This window comes from Corapipo altera, unplaced genomic scaffold (genome assembly GCF_003945725.1).
Source record: "Corapipo altera isolate COAL_440 unplaced genomic scaffold, ASM394572v1 61045, whole genome shotgun sequence".
NCBI classification, from domain to species: Eukaryota; Metazoa; Chordata; class Aves; order Passeriformes; family Pipridae; genus Corapipo; species Corapipo altera.
The window spans coordinates 289,648-315,787 of record NW_020884975.1 but is presented as its reverse complement, the minus strand read 5'-3'; the positions used below and the strand labels follow the sequence as shown (position 1 = coordinate 315,787).

At 42.8% G+C, this 26,140-nt stretch overlaps 1 protein-coding gene across 6 annotated transcripts in view; it reads left to right on the top strand.

Annotated features, from left to right (window-relative positions):
• Positions 1-26,140, top strand: part of FAM219A (family with sequence similarity 219 member A) — a 95,391-nt gene that overhangs the window by 21,806 nt on the left and 47,445 nt on the right. Inside the window, exon 1 of one of the 6 annotated variants that reach the window (XM_027665397.1) lies at positions 20,819-21,018. The exons of 4 other annotated variants lie outside the window; for them this stretch is intronic. In XM_027665397.1, the coding sequence (XP_027521198.1) occupies positions 20,944-21,018 (75 nt within the window). In that variant the 5' untranslated portion in view covers positions 20,819-20,943. Of the gene's footprint in view, positions 1-20,818; positions 21,019-26,140 lie in introns of those variants that run through there. One more of the 6 variants, XM_027665395.1, reaches the window with a different exon arrangement.

Genomic DNA, 26,140 nt, shown 5'->3' with positions numbered 1-26,140 from the left:
GACATGTGCTTATTTTGCAGTGCACTTCTCATCACCTGATTGTCTGCAGAACAAAATTCAAAAGCAGAGAGTGTTGTTTTTCCTGCAGATACTTGAGACTGTACATTCTTTTTACCACTTCTGTGAATAAGCAGTACTGCTTCTGCTTCTGGGAGAGAGCAGCATCTGGTTAGGTATATATATATAAGTGTCCTGTACCAGTCTCAACAAGACACACTTCTGCTCCCTGGAGACAAATACTGACGCTTCAGAGGTGTCTAGTTAGTTGTCAACCTGTTCTCTGACACTTTTCAACCTTTCTTTTTCTTTTAAGCAGCACTTCTAGAGTTCCTGTGTGAAAGAGACAGTTAAGCAGAGAAGCACTTTGATATCGAAGTTTAAAGAAAGTTTCTGGGAATACTTCTGGAAAATTAGAGAATGTAGTGGTTACTACACGCACTTTTCCAAGAAGGAAGAGATAGAGGGAGATGCTTGGGGTTGTAGTGGGAGGGAAATTGCAGAAACAGTGCTTTGCTGGAGAATTTTGGATTGTGATACTGTTGCTCATTTCTGCAGCCTTAGCTCAGTGATGTCTGTCAGGTGACAGGTAATCACATGGAACTTGCCAGGCAATTCAATGGCAAACGTAATTGAATTTGATTTTAAAGGTGTAATCAGCTATTTTAAAGATTCAAGACATGCATTTATTTCAGAATCAACTTGTGTGAAAGAAACTTTCTACTGTATAAATAAATCATTCAGAAGAACGTGGAATATCAGCACTTCATGGTCCAACTGGCAAACTGGACACATCACTGAACACCTGGTGCCTAGATTGATGTGCAAAGCCCCAGCTTATTTGGTAATCATCTCTTCAGGGGCATGACAAAGATTTTCAGGTTATTAATAATAATTTCACAGTTGAGAAATCAATTGAGAGTTAGAAAAAGGGAAGAAAGCTTTTTTGTTTTCAACAACCTGTGAAAGAGGTCTGAGGCAGAGACCAGTTTGTTCTGAAATCTCATTGATATGTGGTCAGAAATTTGATCAGTTTTGCTTTAAAAAGCATTCATAATTTAGATGTGCAGTGCTTTTAAGACTTCTCATTCCTTTTTAAAAGCTGGACTTGTGCACTTGATCCCCAGTTTCTACTCTGTAGTTTCAGAAGCGGAGTAGGAGATTACTTTTGTTTGCAGACTGATACCAGTAATAAAATTAGTAATTATGATATAAGTCTAGATTTAGTGGCAAAGTCAAAGTTAACCTTGTCTGAAAAATGAAGAGAGACCAGTCATCACAGTAAAAATTATTGCATAGATGGAAAGTTAGTGACTTAAATTTATGTTCCATGCTTCCTGATTTTAAGTCACTGATGTTAATAAGTGTATAAATCACTTAAACTCATCCTGCTATCGTTGCTTAGCAATTCAAGGCAATGAAAAGAACTGATGCTGCAAAAAATGTACTGGAGGGAGCAAAGATGTGTTTTTCCTTGCCAGTTCTGTGTAGCAGGTCATTCTAACCTGGTGAAGCCCTGTGCCTTCTTGCCCTTCTGATCAGTACAGTACAGCTTGGTCTCTAATGTTCTGTAAAACTTTATGAAGCCTTGTGTTTCAGCATGTTCTGTTGATTGTTTCTGTTCTCATTAATAAATGTTTATTTTTGCTACTTGCTCTTTCATAAAGCTTATTGCTAAACACAAAACTGTTCCAATATGGGTGTGTTTTTTCTTGACATAGAATAATGTCTGTTTATGGAATCACTACTAAAAGGACAGTAAACTTTCCTCCTAGAAATAGCTGCCCGTAAAAATCTTTGTATTATACGCTATCTTCATTCAATAGCTTTGGCCCTAATCTTGAGGCATAAAGTTCATCAGTCCTGGCTTACTGCAGTGCTGGGAGGATTGGCTGGATCTTTTGGGGAGTCTGAGGCCTGAAAATCCTTCTGTTAACATCACCATAGGCACAATACAGTGCCTTGTGTGGAACTGGGGGGAAAGGACCACAGTTGTAATAGGGCAATCATATTTTTCCAAGGAGCCTCTCTGGCTCCTCATTGAGTCAACAAATTTTTACCACCAACGCTTGTGTGATTCAAAGGCTGGTTTACCTGAAGAAGTGAGGCCTTCCTGGGTTTTGTTCTCTGTAAGACTGAAAGACTTTGAACAGTGTAGGGTACATAGCAAATAATGAAAAGAACGGGGCATAGAGAGCTGGGATTCTAAACTAGAAAGGATGACTTTGGCTTCCCAAAGCTTCAACCAAAGAATGGTCCTGACTTGAGGTGGTAGTGCTCTTCCAGGTTGCTGGCTGGGTTAGCTTTCACCTGCATTGGTAGGAAAATGCTGTTTTTATAAGAGCACCTCAGTCCAGGTCTGGATGCTTATTATCCTGCTTCATGAATCATCATTTGTGGTAAAAGTGGTAAATGTCAAATCACCCTGTCTCTGACACTGCCAGTTCTCTGTTTGCCATAATATGGTTGTGAATCCTTAAAAACATTCACCTTCAATTCCAGGTGCAGGAACGGATCTTGCCACAGGGCTACATTGCACACTGCTCACCAGAAAATGTTCCTAGAGAACTTAAGAGGGGCGTTTTTGATCTGGGCCATTGAGATTTGTGAATTCTGCAATGGTATGTTTAGAATTGGTTTCCAGATGTGGAGCTGTGCTTTAATTTCTATGCAGGACTGGAATACCGTGTCGGCTGACTCTTATAAATGCTTGAGTGGGTTTGTAAGAAGCACATCTGTGTCTAATGAGTCTAACTAGGAATTAAAAACTTGCATTTTAATAGCTTTGAGTGTTTAGAAAAGGACTCTAATATAGAAGTTGTGTCTTGATTCATGCATGGGGAAGTGGGGAAGCAGATAACAACTTGTAAGGAACAAAGCATGTTAACGAAGGGTGAACTTTGATCACAGGGTAGCACAGCACTTGGAGTCAGAACAATATGAGATGGTTCAGAAACTCCCCTCTCTGAGCATCATGTGTTGTTAACTGTCATCTGTTTTTGAGGCTGAAGCCTTATTCCTTCCAACCTGTGCATCAGCCTCTTTGTTCCCAGCTCTCTGATGCATCTCCCATTGTCCCTAGTAGCCCAGTGTTCCTCTATATAATGGCTGGTGGGGTTTTTCTGGTGTGGTTTTGGGGTTTGTTTTGCTGTTTGGTTTTGGGGGTTTTTTTAAATGATAAATTGTGATTTTCTTCAGGCAGAAGGTGAAATTGAAAAAAAAAACAAACAGTCTAAGCAACAGATTAAATTGCTCTGTGAAATGCTGGCTCTTCCCTCTCCCACAAGGACTTGGGTTGAATGGAAGATATGTCTGGGAGAAGAAACATTGGAGAAACCTGCACTAGTGTTTCATACCCTTTAAGTTAATCTACTGTCACCACACCATAGCTGAATATAGCCACTCAAATCCTGCTGTGCTCTGTTTTTATTAGCAGAGTCCCTTCTTTTGCTTGTATGAATTAATTTCAAAATCTAAATCAAAATAAAAATTCATTCCTGTCTGCAGCTCTGGTGTTTTGTGACAAAGTGCAATGACTGTCCTTGCACACAGATCTATCACCTGCCTTTGCTTGTCTGTGTGTATCCCATGGGAGAGTGGTACCTTGGCAGCCTGGCTTTGGAAGCAATCCCTGCTCAGGCCCCTCACCTGGCGTGGGCAGGAGAGGCTGTGACTACCAGCCTGCCAGCCAGATTCAGTGCAAACCATCTGCTTCTCACGGCAGTGCTGGGTAGTGATCTCAGTGTGTTTCGTGCCCTGGGAACTTCGTGCAAACATGTTCTCATGTGCTGGGTAACAAGGAAGTCCTAAATGTTTCCAGCCTGTGGCAAGGCTCTCTGAAAGCTGTAGCCAGCTCAGGAGCGGGACAGATGCCAATGATCAGCAGAGGTGGTGATGCTGTGGACTAAAAGCATCATGGCACTGATAGATTAACCCCAGCACATTGAGCTTTGTTTGCTTGGCTGCTTCTGCAGCGAAGGCAGTTCACTGCATTGTGCTCATCCCTGTGGATACAAGCTGTTCTCTCTGCACAGCCCGGGTCACCTCTCCCAGCCCTCTTCTCTTTCTGTCACCAGCCTGCAGCTCTAGGGGTGGTTTTGCTAACCACTAATTGCTTGTTTCATTCAAACAGGGAAGGAAGGGTCTTGGTGGATGTGGCTTTTCTCCCGTTACCATCTGTAGCTCTGCAGTGCAGGGAAAGCTCATTCATTCTGTTCAGATGGAGTTATGAAATGTAAGTCATTGTAATCTGTAAAACCCCATCCTCCCGGGGTCCTTCTTACTGGCTGTGCATAGCAAGAGTGAAGCAGCATCCTCTGAGGTGGCTGAGGATGGTGGGAAATGGACTGGAACTGGGGTGCAGTGCTTGAGGCTGACAGAGCAGGTTTGTTCTCCCAGTAACCTGATTCCCCTTTCTCCAGTATTGCCCACCTGTCTGAGTTGCAAAGAAGGGTACAAGGAAACGCAGACACAGGATTTCCATGTAGCACAGTTCTGGATAGGTGGAGTAGCACAGGAGTTTTGGAGCTCATGTAAGGCTCAGGAAACATACTTATGTGTCTGATATCTCAGAGCTGGAACAAAAGACATGGGAAGAGACATTGCATTGTTGGCCACAGCCGGTGCTGGAATTAAAAGATGTCAAGATTCTGCTGAAGTGATCCTACTCTTTAATATGTTGGAGCCCTGTTCAGTGTCTACAGAAAATAAGGTATCCGAGTTGGATCTTCTAGTTGCTTTCATTCCTGGGCAGAAGGAGCATTATATCTTTAAAGCCATGTTGTTTTGGTTGTGAGCTAGAGGGAATTTCCATTGTCTTTCCCCTCCACCTTTTTTTGATCTTTTTCAATAGCTGATAGCTTCTATTCAGACTGTTCCAAAATCAGCAGAGTAAAACCGAGCTGGTTTTGTTAATTTCTGGGCCCACAATCCTTCTCTCCACCCTAACAGAAGTACCCAGAGCATCTGTTCTCACTGTGCTTCTGGTGGGGAGAGTACAAGCCACCATGGAAATCCTGTCCATCTGCAGATAGACAGCATTGCTTTACTTCACATGTGGAAGCAGAGGGGTCAGGGCTTCACTGCTTTCACATGGAAAATTTGCTTTTCCAGGTGGTCATCCCTCTGTTAGGGACTCAGTTCTGGGCTGCTGTTGCTTTTTGTATTGGCTTACATAAGCAACAGCTCATAAAATCTATGACTTAAACCTGGACACCAGGGTGAAAAGCTCCATTGTACTTCATCAGTGACTTACAAGATTAAGGTACCAGGGTTAATCTCATTAAATGAATTGACAAATTGACAAGTCCATTTTTGTAATCTAATTGTCCTTTCATTTTGATGATCAGTTGGAGCAACTGACCCTTAAATGAGTCAAAACCTTCAAATCACTGTCTTGGACAGTGAACACCTTGTCATAGCTTCCAAAACCAATTATAAACTACAGCTTTAAAAGCTCTTTTTATTATTAAAAAAAAAAAAAAAACACACGAAAAAAACCAAACCAAAACAAAACAAAAAAACCCCACAAAAAACCAAAACCAAAATCAAACAAACCTATGAGATAAATACATCTTCAGCAGGTTAGATGCTTCCTTCTGGAACTCACTATATATGATCTGAGATGAATACAAGAGGAAAATCTGGTGACTCCCATGTGATGTTTCAAGCTACTTTCTGGTTGGCAAGCTGAGTATACTGGTCCTAAAAATGTTAATAAGCCTTTTGTAAATGAGTTTTAACTTGTTAATTAAGAATTTCTAGCTATGGTTATGACCTGCAGGGAAATGTTTAATTGGCTGTTTTCCCTAGCTGGTTAAATATCTTCTTACTAGAAAGGAGGGAGAAGTGTATGCTTATGGGACTTAAATGCCTCAGACATAACATAAGTGAGAATTCCTGTGCTTAGCACTTACAGAAATTTTTACTGGGGATCTCTGCAAGGAAAGTCACTGCTTTAGGGCAGCAGAGCAAGCACTTGCTTGCCTGCCTCAGTTTGCTTGTCCCTTAGAAATGAATGCAGGCAGTGGGAGGCAAGAGAAATGTGCTCCTCCCTGATGGAACACGCCACAGATTTCCATGGTGGAGCCTCCATCTCTGAGGATATTCAAAAGCCTTCTCATCATGGTCCTGGGCATCCAGTGTTAGGTGGCCTTCTTTGAGAGGGAAACTTGGACCACATGACCTCAAGATGTCCCTGAAACCTGAGCCAGCCTGTGATCTTTTTCAGCCAGAAAAAGGAAGGAAGGGATGCACCCTTGCTATGAGTCAGCAGCTGACAAGATGCAACAGGTCAGAAAGGAGCAGGGGGTGTTTGTAGCCACCAGCCTATGTTTGGAGGAGAGATGGCCAAGGCAGGAAAGACTGGTGTTCCCAAATGAGAGAAGAAATTGTGTGTGTAACCAGAACATGGGCCTGGGTTCACTGTCAAGCAGGAATGCCTACGTGTGATTTGGACTGGCTTTCCAGCATCCGTATGATGCTCCCTGCTATCTGCTAGAAAGCCCATTGAAGTACTGGATGCTGTGCTAAATTCCGTTTGTTTCTCAGCAGTTAAGTGCCCATAAAACTTATTCAGCCCTTCTTACAGAGACACCTGCTTTCTCTTCTGCAGAAATGCAGCCACTGCTGGAGACAGGAGTATGCTGTGGGTGTGGGGGGCAAAGCAGGGAGCAGGTGCCACATGGGCAGGATCACTGCTATCAGTTGCAGTTAGTTGGGATAGGACTTTCCTAATCAAGTGGAAAATGCTTTGGTACCTCAAACAGTCAGGCTTTCTGCAGCACAGAAGACAACCAGAAGTGTATTTCTATGAAAGTAATTTAGGACCTCTTTCCAATTATATTTTGAAGACAGTGATTTGTCACTATGCTGTGGCTTCCTTTTTAAATGCTTGGCTGTAGCTGAAAACAAGCTTGAGCTCATATTTCAGCAAGTTGCAGCCAAAATCTGGAAATCCTATCACGTCTGTGTACAGCCATTATTGAGTTTAATGAGAACTGTATGCAACAAATGGCACCCCATTTGTCTTCATCTAATCATCCATGAAATCTTCAATTACTAAAATAATCTGAGAAAATTTGGGGTGAATCCCTGGTTGGAAGTAACTGTCTCATAACAGTGACCATCTGGAAATGCCTGTTGCAGCATAGCTATGAGAGGTGAAGAATCCCTCCTTCTCCATTTCCATTTACTCAAAGAGTGTTTCATTTGAGAGAGCAGTCACTTGGTGGTTACCACTGTTGCAAACCACTTCACTGATTCAGATGCACTGAGATGAGCAGACAGTGTGAAGAAGTGCATAGGAAATGACTGAGGTCTGTGTATGTAAGAAAGCCTTTAAAGCAAGAGCTTTTGAAAGGGTGAACAGTATTCTGCTTATTAATGCAGATTGGAATTTCCTGCTAGCTGAGAATAATGCAAAGGTCACTCACCAGCTGCAAGCAAACAGCATGTGGTTGATTCCAAAATTAGTTAATCTCTGGCATTTCCATTTCTTTTTCCTGCATTTCTTGTTCTCTACCTTAGGCTTGGGAATCCAGTTGAAGATACTGCAAGCTTGAAGAATTTTTTTTTCTTTTTTTCTTCTCTGTAAACTTCTGTTAATGGCTGCATTTGAGATGACTAGGTGTCTGTTGCCTATCATTGCAGCCAGAGTATTATTATGTCCCTAAACCACTTTCCATTGGCTCAGTTACATGATTTTAGCCATTGAATGCCTTCAAGCTATCTTTTCCTCCCCATAGTCTGGGGTCTGCTAGCAACCATGTTCTCTGCAACTATTTTACACTGACTTTTAAGAAGTCTTTTCTTTTATTTCTGGCTCAGACATGATTTGGGAAGAACCTGAATAATGGCTTCAGAAAACCCTCACCTTCTTTTTTGTTGGTGAGCTGGAAGCTGCTGGTGTTATCATGCAGCACCATGGCCAGAATGGAGGCAGGGAAATTGTTGGAGCCTTGGATGTAAAGGACAGTGGCACTGCAGGCATAAAACTTGCCCTGTGTTTCATGACGTGCAGTGCAACACTAACTACTAAAGAAACTAACTCCAGAGAGAATCTGCTCCTGCTTTAGGGGATCTTGCAGAAAAGTTTTAACCTGACAGCTGTATAAAATAAATTACTTCAGAGCAGAATGTACCCATCCTGGGACATGTGGCTGATCCTTTACCTGCAGAGGTGATGGGTGTGGCAGAGATGGTGATCCTTAGAAATGCTGTAGCCAGGAAATAATGCAGGAGCCCATTGCCACATTCAAGGGAGTTTAAGCACTGAGGGCTAATTGTGCTGTCTGGATATGATAAATACTCTGCAGAGTATTTCTGGGGAGGTGCTAGTTAGTCAGATGCCCATCACAGGTGATGGATGGGTGGTCAGTCAGTTGCTGTTCTGTGTTTGAGGATTGTCTGTCTAAGCCTAAGCTGAGCTCTAGGCTCCTCTCTTCTGCAGGGGGATCCCACTGCTCTGCACACACTACTGGTACCTGCTGTTGGTCGAGCTGTTAGAGCAGGTATGGGCACAGCAAGGCACATGGGTCATCACTTCAACACACAACTAGGCATGTTATACCAAGAGAATATTTTATCAAGATGAAAGACTAATTTCTTTAAAGCCCTAGTGAGTGTGTTTTGGAATGCCCTGCATCCAGGGAGTGCTGCTGACACGGACACTGCAGGAGGGAAGAGCTGACAACACAGCTCTGTACAAAAGCTCTGGGCATCTTTGCTTTTCCTCCAGCCCCTCCATCTGCCATGGCCTGTTTAGTGGGCCAGGCAGTAATATGTTTGATAGCTTCTTTAATTCCCTTTTTTATGTTGAAGCTTGTAAGACTTTTAATTTTAATCTCTTGTTAAACATTCCTAATCAACAGTCACAGAATGTATCAAATTGTCTAATTCTGAACTTAGTTCATTATGCTAGAGCTAATGTTTTCTTAGGTTGCAAAGTCAGAATTTTCCTTTCTTCTCTGTAATAGATATGAATACAGTTCCAGGATATAGAATTTCTCAATTTTTTTGGTGTAAGAACCAAGATGGCTGATTCCTGAAATGTCTGCATTATGCTGTTTGTTAAAACAGGCATCCTAATGGGAATTTAATACAAAAGATGTTAAATGCAAACGTATTTTCAATGTTGATTGCATAGAGACATTCTATATGGAAAGAGGAGAATTTAAGATTAGATGTTACATTCTCTTCTCATTGTTTTGTTTTGACAGTGATGAGAGTCAGTGGGACTGACAAGGCAGTGGGAGCTGCAGAGGCACACTAGTGTAAAAACTCAAGCAGTGTCATTAAAAGAAAAAGGTTTTTCTTCAGGTTTCTTTGGTGCACTGCAAGCAGAGAATGGTCTGCAGTCTTGTGTCGTGTCTTAAGCATGGAAATCTCCATACTGATAAAAGTGAAAACCAGAAAAAACAGCCATCAGCAACACATCCACTTACACAGAATGTCCAAAAAATAGCATCTAAAGAGAAGGAGACTCCCCCCAACCTTGTCCTCATGGTCAGTGAGGTTGTGTGCAGCCTCACCAAGGTGACCCATGCAGTGCTGCCATGCAAAGCTGCCCTCAAGGTGGATGGGAGGATGGTGGTTGTTAGTCCAGCTCGTTGTGCTGCAGCAGCAGGATTTGGCAGCCACACAGAACTTCTGGGAAGAGAAGTTGATCTTGTATTTATGTCCAGCTCTGCTTTCTATTCTTAAGTAGATTCCTGACCTCCTTTTAGTGACTAGTTACAGGATATTTTTGACACATGGCCTTAAGGAGTTTATCTGTTTCATCCATGTCATTAGGGTGCTTGTAGCAACATCCAAACGTGCTAGCAGGGAAAGAGGGAGAGAAAGAGTCTTAGAAGACTTAGTATTTGATGTTTACTTACATATTCTGGAATGACAATTATAACCCTGTACACTTTACAGAAAAAGTAGCTTGCAATGATACAGGGCAGAAAATACAGCAATCAGAAATGCTTGCTGCTCAGCATTACTCCTTAATATCCACTTTAGGGACAGCAGTAGGAAAGAGTTAAGTCTTAAATTCCAGGAAGTTAGAGAAAACTCATCTTTTCATTCAACCACCTATCTGTGACCCTTCCACTAATCTTGGAACAACCAACTCTGGGCCTTTTAATTTTAAACTGCTTTTTTCTGCATCTTCCTTAACATGGTTTTCATAGCCCTCCTCCAAGGAGGAAAATTAGAGAGTCAGACAACTGATGAGAGAGTAGAAAACCTTTTGCATTTGTTTCCAGGTCAGCAAAGACAATAAGCAAGAGTCATTAAAAAGCTATTTGGACGGAAAACCACAGATTTTCATGAAGACTGAATTCTGCTATACCAGAGCCCATATTAAAAAAAAATTTTTTATGAAACACACCTTGTACTAATTTTGCTCTTGCTCTCACCAAACTATCTGCAAAGGAAAGCAGTGTTGGCCATCCCCCAGCATGGTGAACTTCTGCTTTCACAGGTTAATGCAACTTGGAGGGACTTCATGGCTCTTCAGGATTGCCAGCCTTGTCCCCATCCCTGCAGACTGCTGCCAGGGACTTTTCCTAGGAGAGGCTGGATTGCTGCCAGCAGTGCTGAAGGGTCTCAAGTGTCAGGATTAACTGGGGTCATGAAGTGGTTGGAGGAGCATCTCTAACTGTTCCAGTAGGTTGTAACTCTCATGTTACACTGGGGTGCTGGCTACCAATGCACAGCATTTCTCTGACGTCTGTAGATAAACCTATTCACATCTCATACATGTGGAAATGGACATCAATTGCCATTGTCACCTTGTGTTTAACTGGCCTCCTGGGAATCAAGTGCAGATATTCTCCATCTGTCCTCACTTCTGCTGGAAGACGCTTTGCTTATGAACATCCAGATGCTATGATGTCTCAGGTTTATCCAGACTCCTCTTCCCCATTTCTTGTTGTATGTGTGAGTCACTCTGCAGCTTGTCATAATTTATTTTTACAACATGCTGAAAGGTGTAATGGGGAGCTTATAAACATGCTAGGGAGAAGCCACCTGAAATAGCAAATGTTTCTAATTATAAAGTAAAAGCTGCCTTTCTAAGCTATTTGGTTCTTTATTATGCCTTGAACAACCCAAAAATGTACTTGGCTACAATTAGACTTCCAGAAACAATAAGTGAATTGTAAATGAAAACCATACAGTGGAAAATTACACTATTACCCTGGAGCAGTAGCCCTGATCTTTGCAGTTTATGGTGCTGCACAGCCTACATATCCAGTAATGTTCTGTAAGTCCATAAAGTTGAGAGGACAGTCTCTTAAAAGCACAGCAGTTTGGTTTTTTGAAAAAAATTAAAGTCATTATTGCATGCTTTCATGTTTTATTATTTTTTAACATTCCCAGACTTTTCCACATTAGTCTGGTTTCAATGGAAAGTAATTTGTCTATGCCCTACCAATGTCTATTAGGCAATGTTCCTGAAAGGGCTACATTTAATTAGTTTCAGCCATGCTTTTAGTATCTGCAAGGTAAAAAAAAAAAAAAAAAAAAAAATTGCACGTAGGTTTCTGCACAGGGAAGAATAATTGTAATCTAGAATTCATGTGTTCCACAGTTGTGCTTGGATTTTAATCCCTTTCCTTATGCGAAGTTGTGTCCTGTTGGTCCACGTTTGCTGCTTTATGAGAATGCTCTGCTGACTGTACTAATTAAAGACTGTGGTGCACACCTTCAGCCATCACCAATTTGTGACAGTGTTCATGGAGAAACAAGCGTGGCAAAGTCACAGCTGGCACAGGAGGAAAGGAGCAGGTAGGGACCAGGACCATGTGTATTTAGGTTCAAGAGAGCAGTTGAATAATTCACAGTACTCACTGTCTGTGTCTGTCATGTACTGGCTCCTATAAAGAAGTCATCACACTGGCTGAGATTGACATCTGGAGCCAGCAGTCTGAATGCAGACTGTTTGTCTGCCCGCTGCTCTGGAAGCCAAGGGTATTTCAGATGCCTTTGGAGACGGTTTGAGTGGGGTCTTCAGGAATTACATTAGTTTTGTTGGGCACAGGACATTAAAACTGATATCTTGTCCTCCTACAGGATTTGAATGGGGGCCAGTTTGCATGAGGCTTGCCCTGATGGTTAAAATAAACAGAAACAATAGAGGAACTTTCGCTTGGCTAAAAGGAGAAATCTAGATCAACCCTTCTTTTGCTGGGGAAGAGGTTGAAGAGCCTTAAGCTTTGTTTTGCTTACTTACATCTCTGTTTGCCGGTAACCCATAATATTCAGGGTCTTCAGTTCTGAATGGATCTGTAGTTTGTTTGGGAGGTATACTTAGCACACAGGGATCAATACCTTAACACAGTTCTCAAGTGATCCATTACTGGATGTGATGTGTATTAAATGAAATTACTTGGGTTATGAGATTTAGAAGACCGACGTTTGGATTAAAGTAATATGGTTTCCTGTTTTCTCAAAAAAAACCCAGGAGTTTGCCAGCGGCATCTACCTTCTTGTATTTTTTTGAAATGCCATAAAAAGGAATAGAGTCTCTTTAACCATCTTCTGAAACAGGCACACAATCCTTTTAAATTTGTACTTTCTTTTTAATTCATGGAGAACAGCTGTGGCATTGTTACTCCAACAACATAAGTGAATCTCTTAACAGATGGTTCTTGCACTGGCTGGGATGAAAGCATCTTCCTCCATCCTGATGGGGCTTGTTTGTTGTTCTTAGATTCTGATATCATGACAGGGCCAGACTTTGCTGTTTTCATTGCAGTGTAAGTGTAGTGTCACTCCAGTAATTCTGAAGTCTTGCCCCCTCCCCTTTAAATTTTTTCTTAAAAAAAAAAGAGTATTGACTTCTGTTTCTTAATTTTCAGTGCTGGTGCAACACACTCGGCTAGAAAGATTTGAATGGAAATGTAAAGTTCCTCCATGGAAATGGTTGAAAAAGGGAGGTACTAAGTGCATTTATGTCATGGACATTGGTTTTAGACCTTGAAATTTTCTTCCCTCCATTGCTTCAACTGAGGAAAGTTCATTAAAAAGAAGAGTAGATGTTTGGACTATCTAATAGCTTGCATATAAAATAACAAGCTTGCTCAGGTAACATTTAACATCCTGTTTCTGAAGCAGGGTTGAGTCTGCACGTGGCAGAGATGCATGTGTACACTTACCTCACAGACCTAAACAAATGTAGGAGTCTTGTGGTTAGAGAGCCTGTTTTTTTCACCTGTGGTGTTTCTGAGACAGTCATCTCGAATATGACATGAGAGGCACCAACCCCTCCCTTTGCTGTGCCAGCAGAATCTGTGAATCAGCATAGCCCAGCTGCAATTGCTTCACAAAGCTGGGCTGTGCCTTTGAGGGCCAACTGATGGCAGTTGTGGTCCCAGCAGTAAGCACTGGGCTGCTTGTTTGTGCAGGGAGGGGTGTGATCCCAACTTTATTTTGTCCCTCTAGGGAGTGCAGCTGCTGCTCAGGCTCTCTGGGCAGGCAAACACCACAGCTTCAAGGAGATAATCAGATGATCAGGCAGCCTATGCTACCAGAGAAGCCATGTCCCTCCTCTTTCAAGGAAAAAGCAGCATACCAGCCTGGGCTGCCAGCTGAACTGTGCTGTTGTAATTGGTGGAAGAAATGCAAAAACACTGTGTTAGCAAATGTCACAGTTTTTGGGTGAATGACTTGTCAGCCTGGCAGTTGATTGTGGTGGAAGGGAGAATGTGTTGTGTTTGTAATAAGAAGCTCATCTGAATAGCTGAGGTTTGATTCAAGTCACTATTGTAGACTGTGTTGTGTTCACCTGCCTGTTAGTTCATGCTCTCTGTGTAGATGTGACTGGAAAGTCATTTTCCAAACTCTTCTTTTTATCCATCATCTGCGGGTAGAAGTCTCAAGGAATCACATTGACATGAGGAGCAGGAGTTCCTCTATCCAGGAGCTCAGTAAGAAGCTCTGTTTGCTGGTTCTTAATGGGCTGGACTCTTCTCCCATAAGAAAACACCTTCACTGTGATAATTACCTCCTGAAAAGTGTATTGCTGGTACAAGACCTAGGCGACTTCTGGATGCCATGGGAAATTATGTTCTTCAGGAGATGCTGTAGAGTGCAGTAGTATCTGGATATGCCAGGGAGTAGAGGCAGTAAGGAGTTAAATGGAAGTTGGGGAGAGAATGCAACTTCAGAGTCTGCGTTCTCCACACAGCCACGCTTTTGTGAGATACATCTTGGCTCTTTTTGAATCACAGTATTAGCTCCTGTTCTACTCGGTGTACTTTTCGTTTCTGGATTTAAAGCATGGCATGTTAGTGCAATTGGATACCCACTGGTTCAGTGGAAATATAGAACAATTACCAAAATGTTTATGTGCAATGAGCAGGAGTGTCTTGAGTTCAAGGTGCTAAGCATGGTTGTAGATGAAAGTGTTTGGCATGGCTCCTGTGTAATTAAGAGGATGTACATTGTCTCTTTGTGCATGGGTTATTCTTAGTACATCAGGATTATCGTGAGTATGAGGGCAGGAGGCAGGTACCTTCACAATTTGCTTGATGCAAAAGCTAGATCTGAGGACTAGCAGCTCAGACTGGAGTTCAGCCATACCAATGGTTTTGGAAGCTTCAACAGCAGTCAGTCACAAATTCCCTGAACCCTACCCCATTATATAATGCTGGGAGACTAGTTACATCTGAAGTCCTTGGAGCAGTTGAAGTAAATGGCCCTAAACTGTACTGTTTATACTATTTAGTATTAATTTCTGTTCATAGCAATTCTGCGGGGATTCTACATAGTGTAAGAGAGGAATAATTTAAATTTGCTATGTAAAAGTCTCCTGTCTCTCCTGCAGACGGGAAATAGTTCACAGTTTCTTGATAGCTTTAAAATTACTGAGGTGGGAAATCCGAGTGAATTACAATTCTCTGTGTAAGCACAGGTGTATGCTCAATGTTGACTATTGCTCTACTTCAAATGTTTGCACATGCTGCAGAAGTGGAAGCATGGAAAACAGAGATAGGGTAGATGCACAACAGCTATCCTGCAATTAGACATAATGCAGTCTTAGTGCTATCCTTTGCATCTGATATGTATTCTACTCGCTGTGCAAACAGAGTGTAACAGATTACAGTCAGTGTTGATCTCTCTGGCGTAGGTAAACCACTTGAGTTGTTTTAGGTGACCTCACATCACACTCTTCAATTAAAAGCTGGTTCTGCAGGCACTTCACGCAAGTTCTTGTGATGGTGTCCAGTTTCCAGGTATCACAGATGGTCATTTAACTGAGACTGAAAACACTGCATTGGAGGTAAAGTAGGTACAAGATGAAATTTTACTTCAGTAATTGTAGAGGCAGAGAAGATTTTAAATGGAAGTATATCGACTTTAAAGTAAATTGAAAGCTTTCAAGTTTTGTCAGGTTAGAGCACAGGTTACAGGTAGGTAGAGTCTGGCTGCTTTATGGGAATTATGATGTCTCATCCAGGAATTATTATCTCGACAGGAAACCCTCTTCAACACTAATGGGCTCCCATTAGTGAGTGAAAATAAAAGGTCTGGAAATAAGGAGAGGGAGATGGTAAGAACAAAAGAAGGTATGTGAAAGACCAGTAAAGTGCAGGCAAACCTAAAATCATGTCCTGAGATAGCTGCATTTAGCAAGCAGGCTGATCATTATGATTTGTGTCATAGGTACGTCTTGTGATTGTACATCACCATGGCCCAGGACTCTGCTGCCTCTTTTGAAGGTCATTACAAGGCTCTGAGGTATCTTGTGTTTGTACAACATGAGCATCAGTTAGATAGATCTGTATGCAGTAAAGTATGCTGAAGATGTGCCCAGGGGTTAGGCTATATGTAGATGAGCTATTTAAAACGTGAGTTTCATCTAAAGCATCAGAAGCTCTCTCTGAGCTGTGATGCTGGAGGCAGGGACATAATGAGACTGCTTTAATACAGCTCTAACATACACATTAGGTAGTGGCTGGAAAGACAGTCAATCTTTCAAGGTTTAAGCAGCACTTTCTGGAAGTGCCTTCAATTAACAGCTAATGACAAGCTTTCTTCAGTGATTCCATGGTTATCTTGTATAGCCAGCTAATGAGAATGATCACCCAGAGAGAGTTCAATTTATTTACCATTTTTTATTTCATTGGGAGGCTGATGAATATTTGAGCCAGTAGTGTTCCTGATTTGTGCTTCCCTAAGTCAAGTGCCTGAGTTCAGCTTCAATCCATCATTGCTCTGAAGATTTACATTTCAGATAGATTTTTCCAGCAGCACAGATGTTGCAAACTTTAAATTAATGCACAAAGCTGCCTCTACCCTGCAGAAGATGAAACTATTAGGTAAAGAAAACAATATCTCTTTCTGATGCCTGTCTTCTTAATGATAATGGAATTTAAAATATCTACAAAGGGCTGTTTCAGCTAAATATCTTCTGTCCACCAGTATTTGAAAAGAGAATAATGAGTTGAAAGTGTTTCTGTGCCCACCTGCAGTGTTAATTGAAAGCTGTGAAGACTCGGAGGTAGAATCAGGCTCAGGGGACTATTCTTATAGAAATTTTATGTGAACCATCTCTCCTGTATCTGAATGTGTTGTCTAAGCCATCCTTATTAAGCTAAAAGGCTTCAGTGGTCATGAGAGGTCTTCTTAATGCTTCCCCTTGTATTAGATCTATAGGCAACTCACAAACCAGATTGAAACGCCAGGAGATCCCATTCTTATGTTTTGCTGATCGTCCTCTGGTCTGCATTTTTCTATACATGCTGTGCACAGCTCCAAACTTAAAACTGAGAAGGTACTTTGGGAGGAAAGTTGTGCAAATTGTTTGCTTTACAAGATCACATGTTGCTCTTCTCCTTTTTACTTCCAAGCTGCTTATATGAGTGAGACTTACGGGGACAAGAAATTGTCAGAAGTGACAGAGTGGTAGAGAGGTGACTCTACATTGATCAGGGATGTGTGATGTAACTGAAACATTGTGGATCTCTATCTGAATTACAGCAGTTTGGATGATAACAGGAAAGGAGTAAGTTCCTGAGAAAATTAACTGAGCAAAGAGCATGAAAACATGCACAAGCCAATTCTGGAAAAACAATTTGCTGGAAAAGGAAGATGACAGTGTGAAGAAACAAGCCTATACACTGAGGCCAACATTTAAAACATGTGGTGAATGGTCTGGCATGTGAGACTGGTGATTTGTTTATGTAATTTTCTGCTTCATATCAAATGCTTGCAGGAAGGGACTGTGTTTCAGGACTGTAATATAGTGCTGGAACTGCAGCTCCTGACCACTTTTTTCCCCCATCAGTGTAGTTTAGAATGTAATATCGGTGCTAATTGCTTTCTGGTGCGTGCTCTCTAATTCAGTAGAAATGCATTTATGAAGATGCTCTTGTTGCAGGGGATAGAACCCTGGAGGAGGACCCAGGACTCACTTGTTCTTGTGTTGAGCAGCTCCACTCCTCTGGACCTCAGTTTTCTCAAATATAAAAGAGGGGATAATGACTCAGACCTCTCTTGCAAAAACACTGTGAAAGATCAAAGGGAAGGTAGAAAATCTGAGACATGGGGAAAAAAACATCACTGCAGGGATCAGGAATGAAGCCAGCTGTGCAGTGTAGCAACAGGGACAAAAAGGCAAACAAAAGTCCAGAGAGATTAAAATGCAGGCAAAAAACTGTGAAGCCATTCTAGATCAGTAGTATGTTGCCCTGGAACATGGTGTGTGTTTCTGTTCAGCCATCCTAAAAAGAATACTATGGAATCAGGAAGAGTTTGAGGGTCTGTAGAAAAGAAAAAAAGAAACAGTGAAAATACTGAGATTGTTTCTTCTTGAAACAGCAAATAGGAGGCATGCTGAGAGGAAGAAAGTAATCCAGAAGGTAGAAAGAAGCAGATGAGGTGTTAGTAAATACTTGACCTCTTACTCCGAAACAAAAGATACTAAGAACTTAGTGAGACTGATCCCAAAGCTGAGTCAGTGGGGTGAGGGGAAGAGGCTGGGTTGCAAATCCATTCTTACAGCTTATGGACCCACTGGCATAAGACACCATTTAATGGGTAAGGCATATGCAAGGATCTACACCAAAGTAAAAATAAATAAAGAAGGAATAGACATTCTTTTTTCAGCATCTGTGGAAAGCCTCTGATTACTGGGACTTGAAAAGGAGCTTTCCCAAGTACCAGGTCATCCCAAAAGAGATTTCATACCTTGTTTGGAATGAATGAGCACCGGTCTTTGGCAAGACCAAGGTAAAGATAGGGGCTGTTGCTCTTATTTGTCACAGTAGTTCCTTTGCTCTTACTTCGCCGAGTGAAGAGGGCTTTAGAGACTTGGCACATTTCAGGTAAGAGCCTAATGGTCCCAATTCTCTAGAACAGCTCCACATTGTATAATTACAAAATCATCTTTCCTTCTCTGCACTGTACTCCCCTTTTCCCTACATGACTTGCAGCTTCTGCAAGAAATCACGAACTTGGACTTCTGTTCTTCCCTTGTGCAACCCTGATTCATCTCCAGCATAGGTCCATGCTGATTTTCCAAGGGAAAGGTTTTACATGAGTATGTCATTAAAGGCTGTGTTGTAGCACATAGGCTGCAGGGGCTCAAATTAGGCTGCAGTAGCTGTATTTGGGAGCTTGGCGAAATAGCCCTGCTATTTTCTTCTAATGTCACTTCCCTGCAGTTTTAAAAGAGAAAAATGGACTACAAGGAAACCCCAGCATGGCCTGGCACAGCAGCACCAGCATGGCTCTGGGCCATCAGAGCACAGTGCTCTGTGCCACCAGCCTTAGCTGAGTTCTGGTCACAGGTTCCTATACCCTTTCATTGCTAGAAGGCTTCTGGAGCTTCCTCAAAGGTAGCCTGGGAGCACCTGGGGAAGTAAAAAAAAAAGATCAGATGTTGTCCTTCATGTCTGTGAGCCTTGGCAGAGCACAGAGGTACATGACAGCTGTGTCTTCAGTGCTTTTAACCCTGTCTGCCTTTCACTGTCCCTGTTCTGTCTCTTCCTTATCTTCTTGGACCTGTTCTTCTAGGAGCATCATTCAGCTGTTCCTATTTCCTCTCCTGGCTATCCATCGAGTCTGTTTCCTCCATCCCCTTCTCCAGCCAGCTCTAGTCCTGCTGGCAGACCCTGCCTTTCCTCCTTGCTTGTCCCCTGCCAGTCCCCTCCCCTCACCAGCCTCAGCTTCAGACTGTGTTTGCTGAGAGGGGTGTCACTTAGAGGGGAGGGCTCAGGGTGACAAAATGTGTCCCCTGCACCCCATCTCAGCAGAAAAAGAGAAACAAATTTTTAAAAAAAATATATACAAATAGATGTATATTTCAAATCAGAGAGAAGTGCCTGGAGTGCAAAATTGCACCCAAAATAGTAGACATTTGGCAAATGAAAAAACTGTAAAAATGCAAGGATTTAGGCAGTCACGCTCAGCAAGCAATGCAGGCAAAACCTTCCATGGCTCTCAGCAGTCTGCCTTCCAGCAAGGCCTTTGAGAGCCTGTTCTGCTTCTATCAGTTCTTTACAGACCCCAGCACAGGGCTTTGGGGCTGGTCCCTGTCTCTACAGCAGAAGGAGCAGCAGTCAAGAGGAAACTGAATAAAGAGCAAGGGCCATCATGCATGTGCCTGAGCCTGTCCCAAGGAATACTGATGGTGCACTCACCTTTTCATCCCTGTTCCCAGCTCAACTGGGTTTGGCTTTCTGTGTGTGCAATCAGCTCCCTCAGCCTCCTGTTCCCACCTCATGCGGTGCATCCTCCCATGCTCTGCAATCTGCTGTGGCTCCTCAAAGGGTACCGGGGACAGATGGCTTGATTTCGGTGAGGAAGGGGCTGTCTTGAAAGGAGAAGTGAGGCAGAAGCTGTCTGACCTGATATCTCTTTCTGGTGCTGTCAACGGGAGGCAAAGGAGACAGGCTGGAGCCGGAGGGAGACCAACTCTGTTGCAGCGAGCATGGAAGCAAACAAATTCTTTTAAAATCTTCTGCTGCTGCTGCTAAATAGTGTCTGCTTGCCTTTGTTTTGAAGATCTTCTGCCAAGCCCAGGTTACCTTAAGGTATTCTCTGGTCTTTGCTCAGCCCACTGTGGCTACATCAAAGGTAACAGCACTGGATATCTTCAGACCCTCTCAAGGGACGGCCAGGAAAGTGGCTGATGTTCTGTGTGCTCCTGACTTTTAAACTCAAAGTGGTAAACCACTAACCAGCCTTGTCACTTCCCATCCACAGTGTTGGGCAGTGCTGGGGAGTTGTGGGACACCTTGCCCAGCCCCAGCGGGCAGCATGGGGCTGGCAGGCCCTCCAGGACCTTTGGAGTGCACAAACTGCAACCCTGCAATAACCAAGGGACTTGGGAGCAAGCTTAGTGAATAGGGAAGATTATAAAAGCCACAACTTCTGGTAATAAAAATGGGTTTGTCTTCAGGGACCCCAGTTTTGCACTTTTTTTTCAGGACTGGGAGGGGAGGAAATATCCCTGCCCTTTGGAGACAGAATAATTTATAAGCCACGTTTACAAAAATCAGCGATTTCCCTTTAAGTTGGCTCCCGTGCCTTTGTCTCAGCTTCCCTGATTAGTCACATAATGAGGATATTTCTAATACAAATGTGTCAGGGGAGAAGGGAGCCAAACATCGCCTTATCAGAAGAGAATCTGTATCCCCCCGGATGCTAATTAGTCATGGAGATGCAGGCGTGTGGGGCGGGGGTGAGGTGAGCTCTTATTTTAGAAGCCAAGATTATTTGTGCCCTCAGAATTTCTCATGCAGGGCTGGAAAGCCATGCCAAGGGAGAGACCGCCCTGAGATCTCCCTTGGCTTTCACATCCCTGCCTCTCAGACGTGTTTGCTGTGCTGCTGTTCCTGCTGCTGTTTGCAGGGTTATTTCTGTCGCAAGCTTGGCTAAACAGAAACTCTCTCCTTATAAATATGGAAATCTGATGATGGAGCTCTCCATCTCTTGGGACAAGTTGAAAGCATGGTGCTAAAGAGAAAAGGGCTGCTGAACTCTCAGCTTGGTGGCTTTGTTTTCTCTACTACTACAGAGGAAAATGTAAGTTTTTAATGCTGGGATCCACCTCTGCTCTATCCAGGCTAAGCTGGTGTCCACTGCTGAGATTTCCACCTGTCTTCGGTGTGGCAGATATGCTTGGTGCATAAGTCTTGAGCAGTTGCACATCTTTTGGATTGTGTTGGAAGAGTCTATGTTTTTATATTTGTTTAAAAGCTTTGAATGCCACTGGCTTCCATTATTGTTCCTGAGAAATTTCTTGAATCATAGAACATCTTGAGTTGGAAGGGGCCCACAAGGATCTTTGAGTCCAACTCCTAGATTTGCTCAAGACAACCCCAAAAATCACACCATGTGCCTGAGAGTGTTGTCCAAACACTTCTAGAAACTCTTACAGGCTTGGTTCTGTGAACCCTTCCCTGGAGAGCCTCAATTCCAGAGTGGTGAGGCCCCCACAGTGCTTCTTTGGGGCTTTATATCCTGCTTACAGCCTGTTTTCTTTCCTGGGGTTTCTCAGCATCCCTCCTTCCTGGGGTCAGAGATAGCTTTGATCTTGGACAAATGCACAGATATTTTCTCTTTCCCTAAGCATCCTGAATGCATTTGCTATGCAGCGTCCCCAGATCTTCAACTTCTCTAGAAAGCTGCAATTCCTTGACATTCCCATGCTGGTAACTTTAACTCCTTCCTGAGACCATTTTGGCTGAGTACCTGAAAGGAGATGTGGTGATTCCCTGCTGAAAGCAGTTAAAAGGTGCATCCATGCTCTTGGTTGTGAGTGCAGGCTGAGTAAAGTACAGGTGTACAAACTCAGCTTGTATAGACAGCAAACACTCTACCCAGGGGAATCTTGGGTTGAAGGAAGTGGACATGGTAAACGTGAAGTAGGTGTGCAATGGAATGGGCATCCTGTGGTTTCAACACAAATCCAGAGGCTGAATAAAAGTTCTGCTGTCTGCACACATCTCACTTTCATTCCAGAAATACCTGAAGCTGACACTCACTGGGTGGCATTGTCCATTGTGCAGGTCTCAGTGTTGACTTGAGACCGCAGTCGGAGAGCCTGCAGAGCCAGACACCCCTGCCCTCTGGAAGAAAGGGGATTTACTAGGGGCAGGAGAGAGGCAGGATGAAAAATTATTATTGGAGAAGGAGTGAACTGGAGAAGCCATCAAACAGCTCAGAAAAGGATCTGAGAGATTGGATCAAAGGTGCCAGGGGTATTCCAGAAGCTAAAAGCAAGACCTCATTCATCTTAGTCATAGAGGACCTGAACATGTAAAAATCAGCTGCCTTTGAAAAGAAAAAAAAAAAAGAACACAACAAAACCAAACCAACTGGAAAAGAACAAGTGACCTCAGAGTTATGCCGGTAATTGCTGTGACACTGAACAACTGATTAGAACCCTTGGTCTGTAAAAGCTGTGGATGTCAAGCCATCCCAGCTTTTCCTGCTATTGTTCTTACAGCCAGAGGCTCTGAAAGCTTAATAACATCACATTTGCCATGCTGGATCCCATCCATGGCCTATGGAAGTGACTGTCTGATCTCCAGGACATTGGTGGGAACTTGCCTCACTGAAACAGGGCTTCCCTACTGTCATTTGTATTGTGCCAGGATGTTTTTTGTCGCAATATATTATTTCTGCAGCATCTAGCAGAACCAACCAACATATCAGTGTTTCCTTCAGGCAAACTTTAGGCTTGTCTTTCATGTACAGCTGGGACAGCCTAGCTCCATGTGGAGGGGATCCGTAAACCACTTTATATATCCTGATAACCACAGCATTTCGGTAGTGATGGCACCACTTGTCTTGCACTTTCTCAACCAGTTTCTCTAGATGTTGGCGTTGACCATAGGAAGCACAGTTCCCCTCCACCACATGGTAGAGTCTCTGATAGTCTTCATTTCAGATGGAAAACAGCTCGCCCTTAGAGAATAAACTGTTCCTCTTGGTGAGGCTCCGTTAAAGCCTTCAAGAAGTAAAGATGGGACATGCATCTTATATAAGCTCTCAACACTAACCAGTGTGCATGAATTCAGTCACTACAAGAACCTGCCATGGTCCCTGACGGACAGCACTAGGGCTCTGCAGAGTACTTCAGTTTTCCATGGGATTCAACTGCAGCATACAGCCAAGGGCTCCCGTTCCTGCCTCTGTCCTCCAAATACACTGTGACCTTTTCTGACACGTTTCTCAATTTTTTAAATAATTCTGAGGGTATCCTACCTCAAGAGCTGAGGTTAAAAGAGCAGTTGTAAAGTTGCATGGGGGTTTTTGTGATCGTGGTTTGGCTAGATGCCAGTTGCTAAACTGACTCTTAGAGTAGCTACCAAGGTATTTGCGATGCTTTGTTGCTTTAAATACTTGTAGGTCTCACGTTGCATCTCAGAGCTGTGGCTCTATAGTCAGAGGTAGAAAAGGAGTAATGTCTTGACATACAGGGAAGGAAATATTTTGGTATGGAAGCATCCTGAAAACATAACCTCAGTTAATAGCTGGCTTTAAATAGCTATTGCATGCCAACCACTTGGCAAGTGCTGCAGGCAGTGGGGAGTGCAGTGTGGCATTTCTCTAATTTGCAATGTTAATGATCCAATTTAAGTCATGTAAAGTTAGCACAAGATAACAGACTTATAAATTCATGTGATAATAGAGATGGCTTATGTGTGTGAGAAGAGCCTGGAGGGAAATATGGTGTTAAATATACTCTGTCATGATTGAAAGGAAAGGACCACGGGCTGCTTGTGCTGCTGGTTTCTTAGAGGGAAATCTAACAGAAATCATGTAATTACTCCTGGTTTTCCTCACTGTCCCTCAAATGCTTTCCCAAAGTATTTTGGCTACTTACTGAGTTGGTGCTTCCTCTGTTACCGTAGACTTCCAGGTTTAGTCATACATCATCATCTTTAAAAAAGAGAGTTTCTTCCCTGTGCTGCAAATGTCATTTTTGACTAGGAAAACAGACCTCTGAAATGTCTTGTTCCCTTTCCACAGCTTATGCCTTTCTGTTTACTTCCTTTTGTTCAGCTTGGATGTGGCAGTCCGGCAGAGGCTCCAAGGGAGCATTTCAGCACAGGCACTGAGGCACCCACAGGCAGACTGGCACTTCTCTTCTGCCCCCGTTTGAAGCAAAGCAATGATCTGAACTCCTAGTTACCTCTCAGTGAGTTGAGCTACTCCAACTGCAGGTGTACACAGTAAAATGTCATTTTAGTGACATTCTTCAGTTTAAGTAATATGACTTGAGATTTTAATCATGCAGCAATATTAACACTGCTGGCCTATCAATTGCTGAAAAAAAAATGGTTTCAAACACCAGTTTGTCTTACAATTATAAATTATACAGGCTCAAAATCTGGATCTTTTAGTGGATACTGCAGGCCTAATTTGTTACTGTTTAATAAGATCTGTTCAGCATTTTCTCAGAGAGGAAAAACAATGATGTTGTAAGTGGTGCATTGGCAGAGCTAGTAGAAAGTCAGTAAACAGTTGTTGTTTATTGCTTTGTTGAAACTGAGTCAGTAGCTATCAGAATGTATTTCAGTGCATCAGTCACTGTGTTGCCAAAATGCCATTTATTTTGACTTTGGTACAGGGTGGTAATACTGAGATGAACAGTTAGTGCTCTGGATCTGGCAGCAGGCACACGTTGATGAAGAGTGACAACCATGTCTTCCTAGGAGCCTTCTGCTCTGGTCACCATGTGATTCTGGAGTTCCTTCAACATTTGAGACTTAGTAAAATGGTTGCTTTCTTCAGCTCACCCAGAGAGAAGTTGAAGGTCAGCCATGGTCCTTGGCAGTGGGTAGTGGAGATCCTTCCAGGATAGACCTGTGTTCTGCTTAAGTGAGTCTGGCCTAGAAGCAAACTCCTCCCCTGTTAAGACAGAGAGGGGAAAGGGACCTGAAAAGATCAGGGATCTTCACAGCTTGCACCAAATCTGGGTCTGGCTGCCCGAAAACTGGATCAGCTCTATTGACTTTCTGTGTGACAGATCAGTTTCTACCCTGGGTTTGCAACAACAATTCCACAAATTCATCAGGCAAATATAGCTCCTTAGCCTTGCCTCTACAGTTATTTCTACTGGTATTTCCTTGTAATCCTGCTGCAATTTAAGATAATAATTTCTTATTCTGGTCATCAGAGACATGGGAAAAAAAAGTAGTTTTTTTCTCTCTGGCAGCTCTTTCCGTATCTGAAGACAGCTATCATAACCCTCCTTAGTCTTACCCTTTCTTCTCAGAACAACAACATCCTTCCAGTGTTCTGGGATGGTTGTAGCTTCTAGATTCAATCTATAGGATTGATGAGGGGATTACATCTCCCTTGAAATGTTGGGCTCCAAACTCCTAAAGCTGAAGCCTGGGGGATGTGGAGAAAAGCATGAGAGGGTCTTTAGTGAGGGTTGCAGGTTCCATTCCTGTACATAGCCCTGTGATGCTTGTCTTTGTCTTGCCAAACATGCCATTACTGACCATTGTTCATCTATATGGTGGGATCAGATTGATCCCCTATAGATCTGACAGCCTTCGAGCCTCTTCTTTATGCTCTTTTCTTACATAGACAGATTGTGCACACCTTGGTTCCCAGTGGTTTTTTTAGGCACTTTATGTTCATATATATTTTATGTCTATATTGTGGTGATATGTAGAGGCTGCAGAGGTCTCTTGTCCAGAACACTGGGATTTTACAATCCTTTTACATACCTATCTGTGCACGTCAGAGCCCCCTCCGCAGAAGCCTGCTGCCTACGGCCACATTTCTCAGAAATACCTAGCATGGTACAGCTTGAGGCAGAGTGAATCTGCCAACAGCATAGGATTTTCTGTTCCCAGGGCAGAGAGACTGAAGACATAAATATTTATTAGCAGCACAGTGTTCTAGCCCGACAGTCTGGAATGACAACATGGCAACGATAGAAACTTCTCGGTGACTCAAATGTACCCCCTATATTCAGGGTACGTGAGGTTTCTCACTTGTTTTTCTGCTCTCTAAGTCAGTCTCTCATGCACATCCATCTTTCCAAACTCGATGTTTGATGTTGAAAAGAAACAAAGCACTTGGACTTGTCCTTTCTTGTTAGCGTTTGTGTGCAGCATGTGATCCATATGAGCTGCTCCAGAAAGTGGAAGCCTCCTGAGCTAAAAGTGCTTGCTGTAAG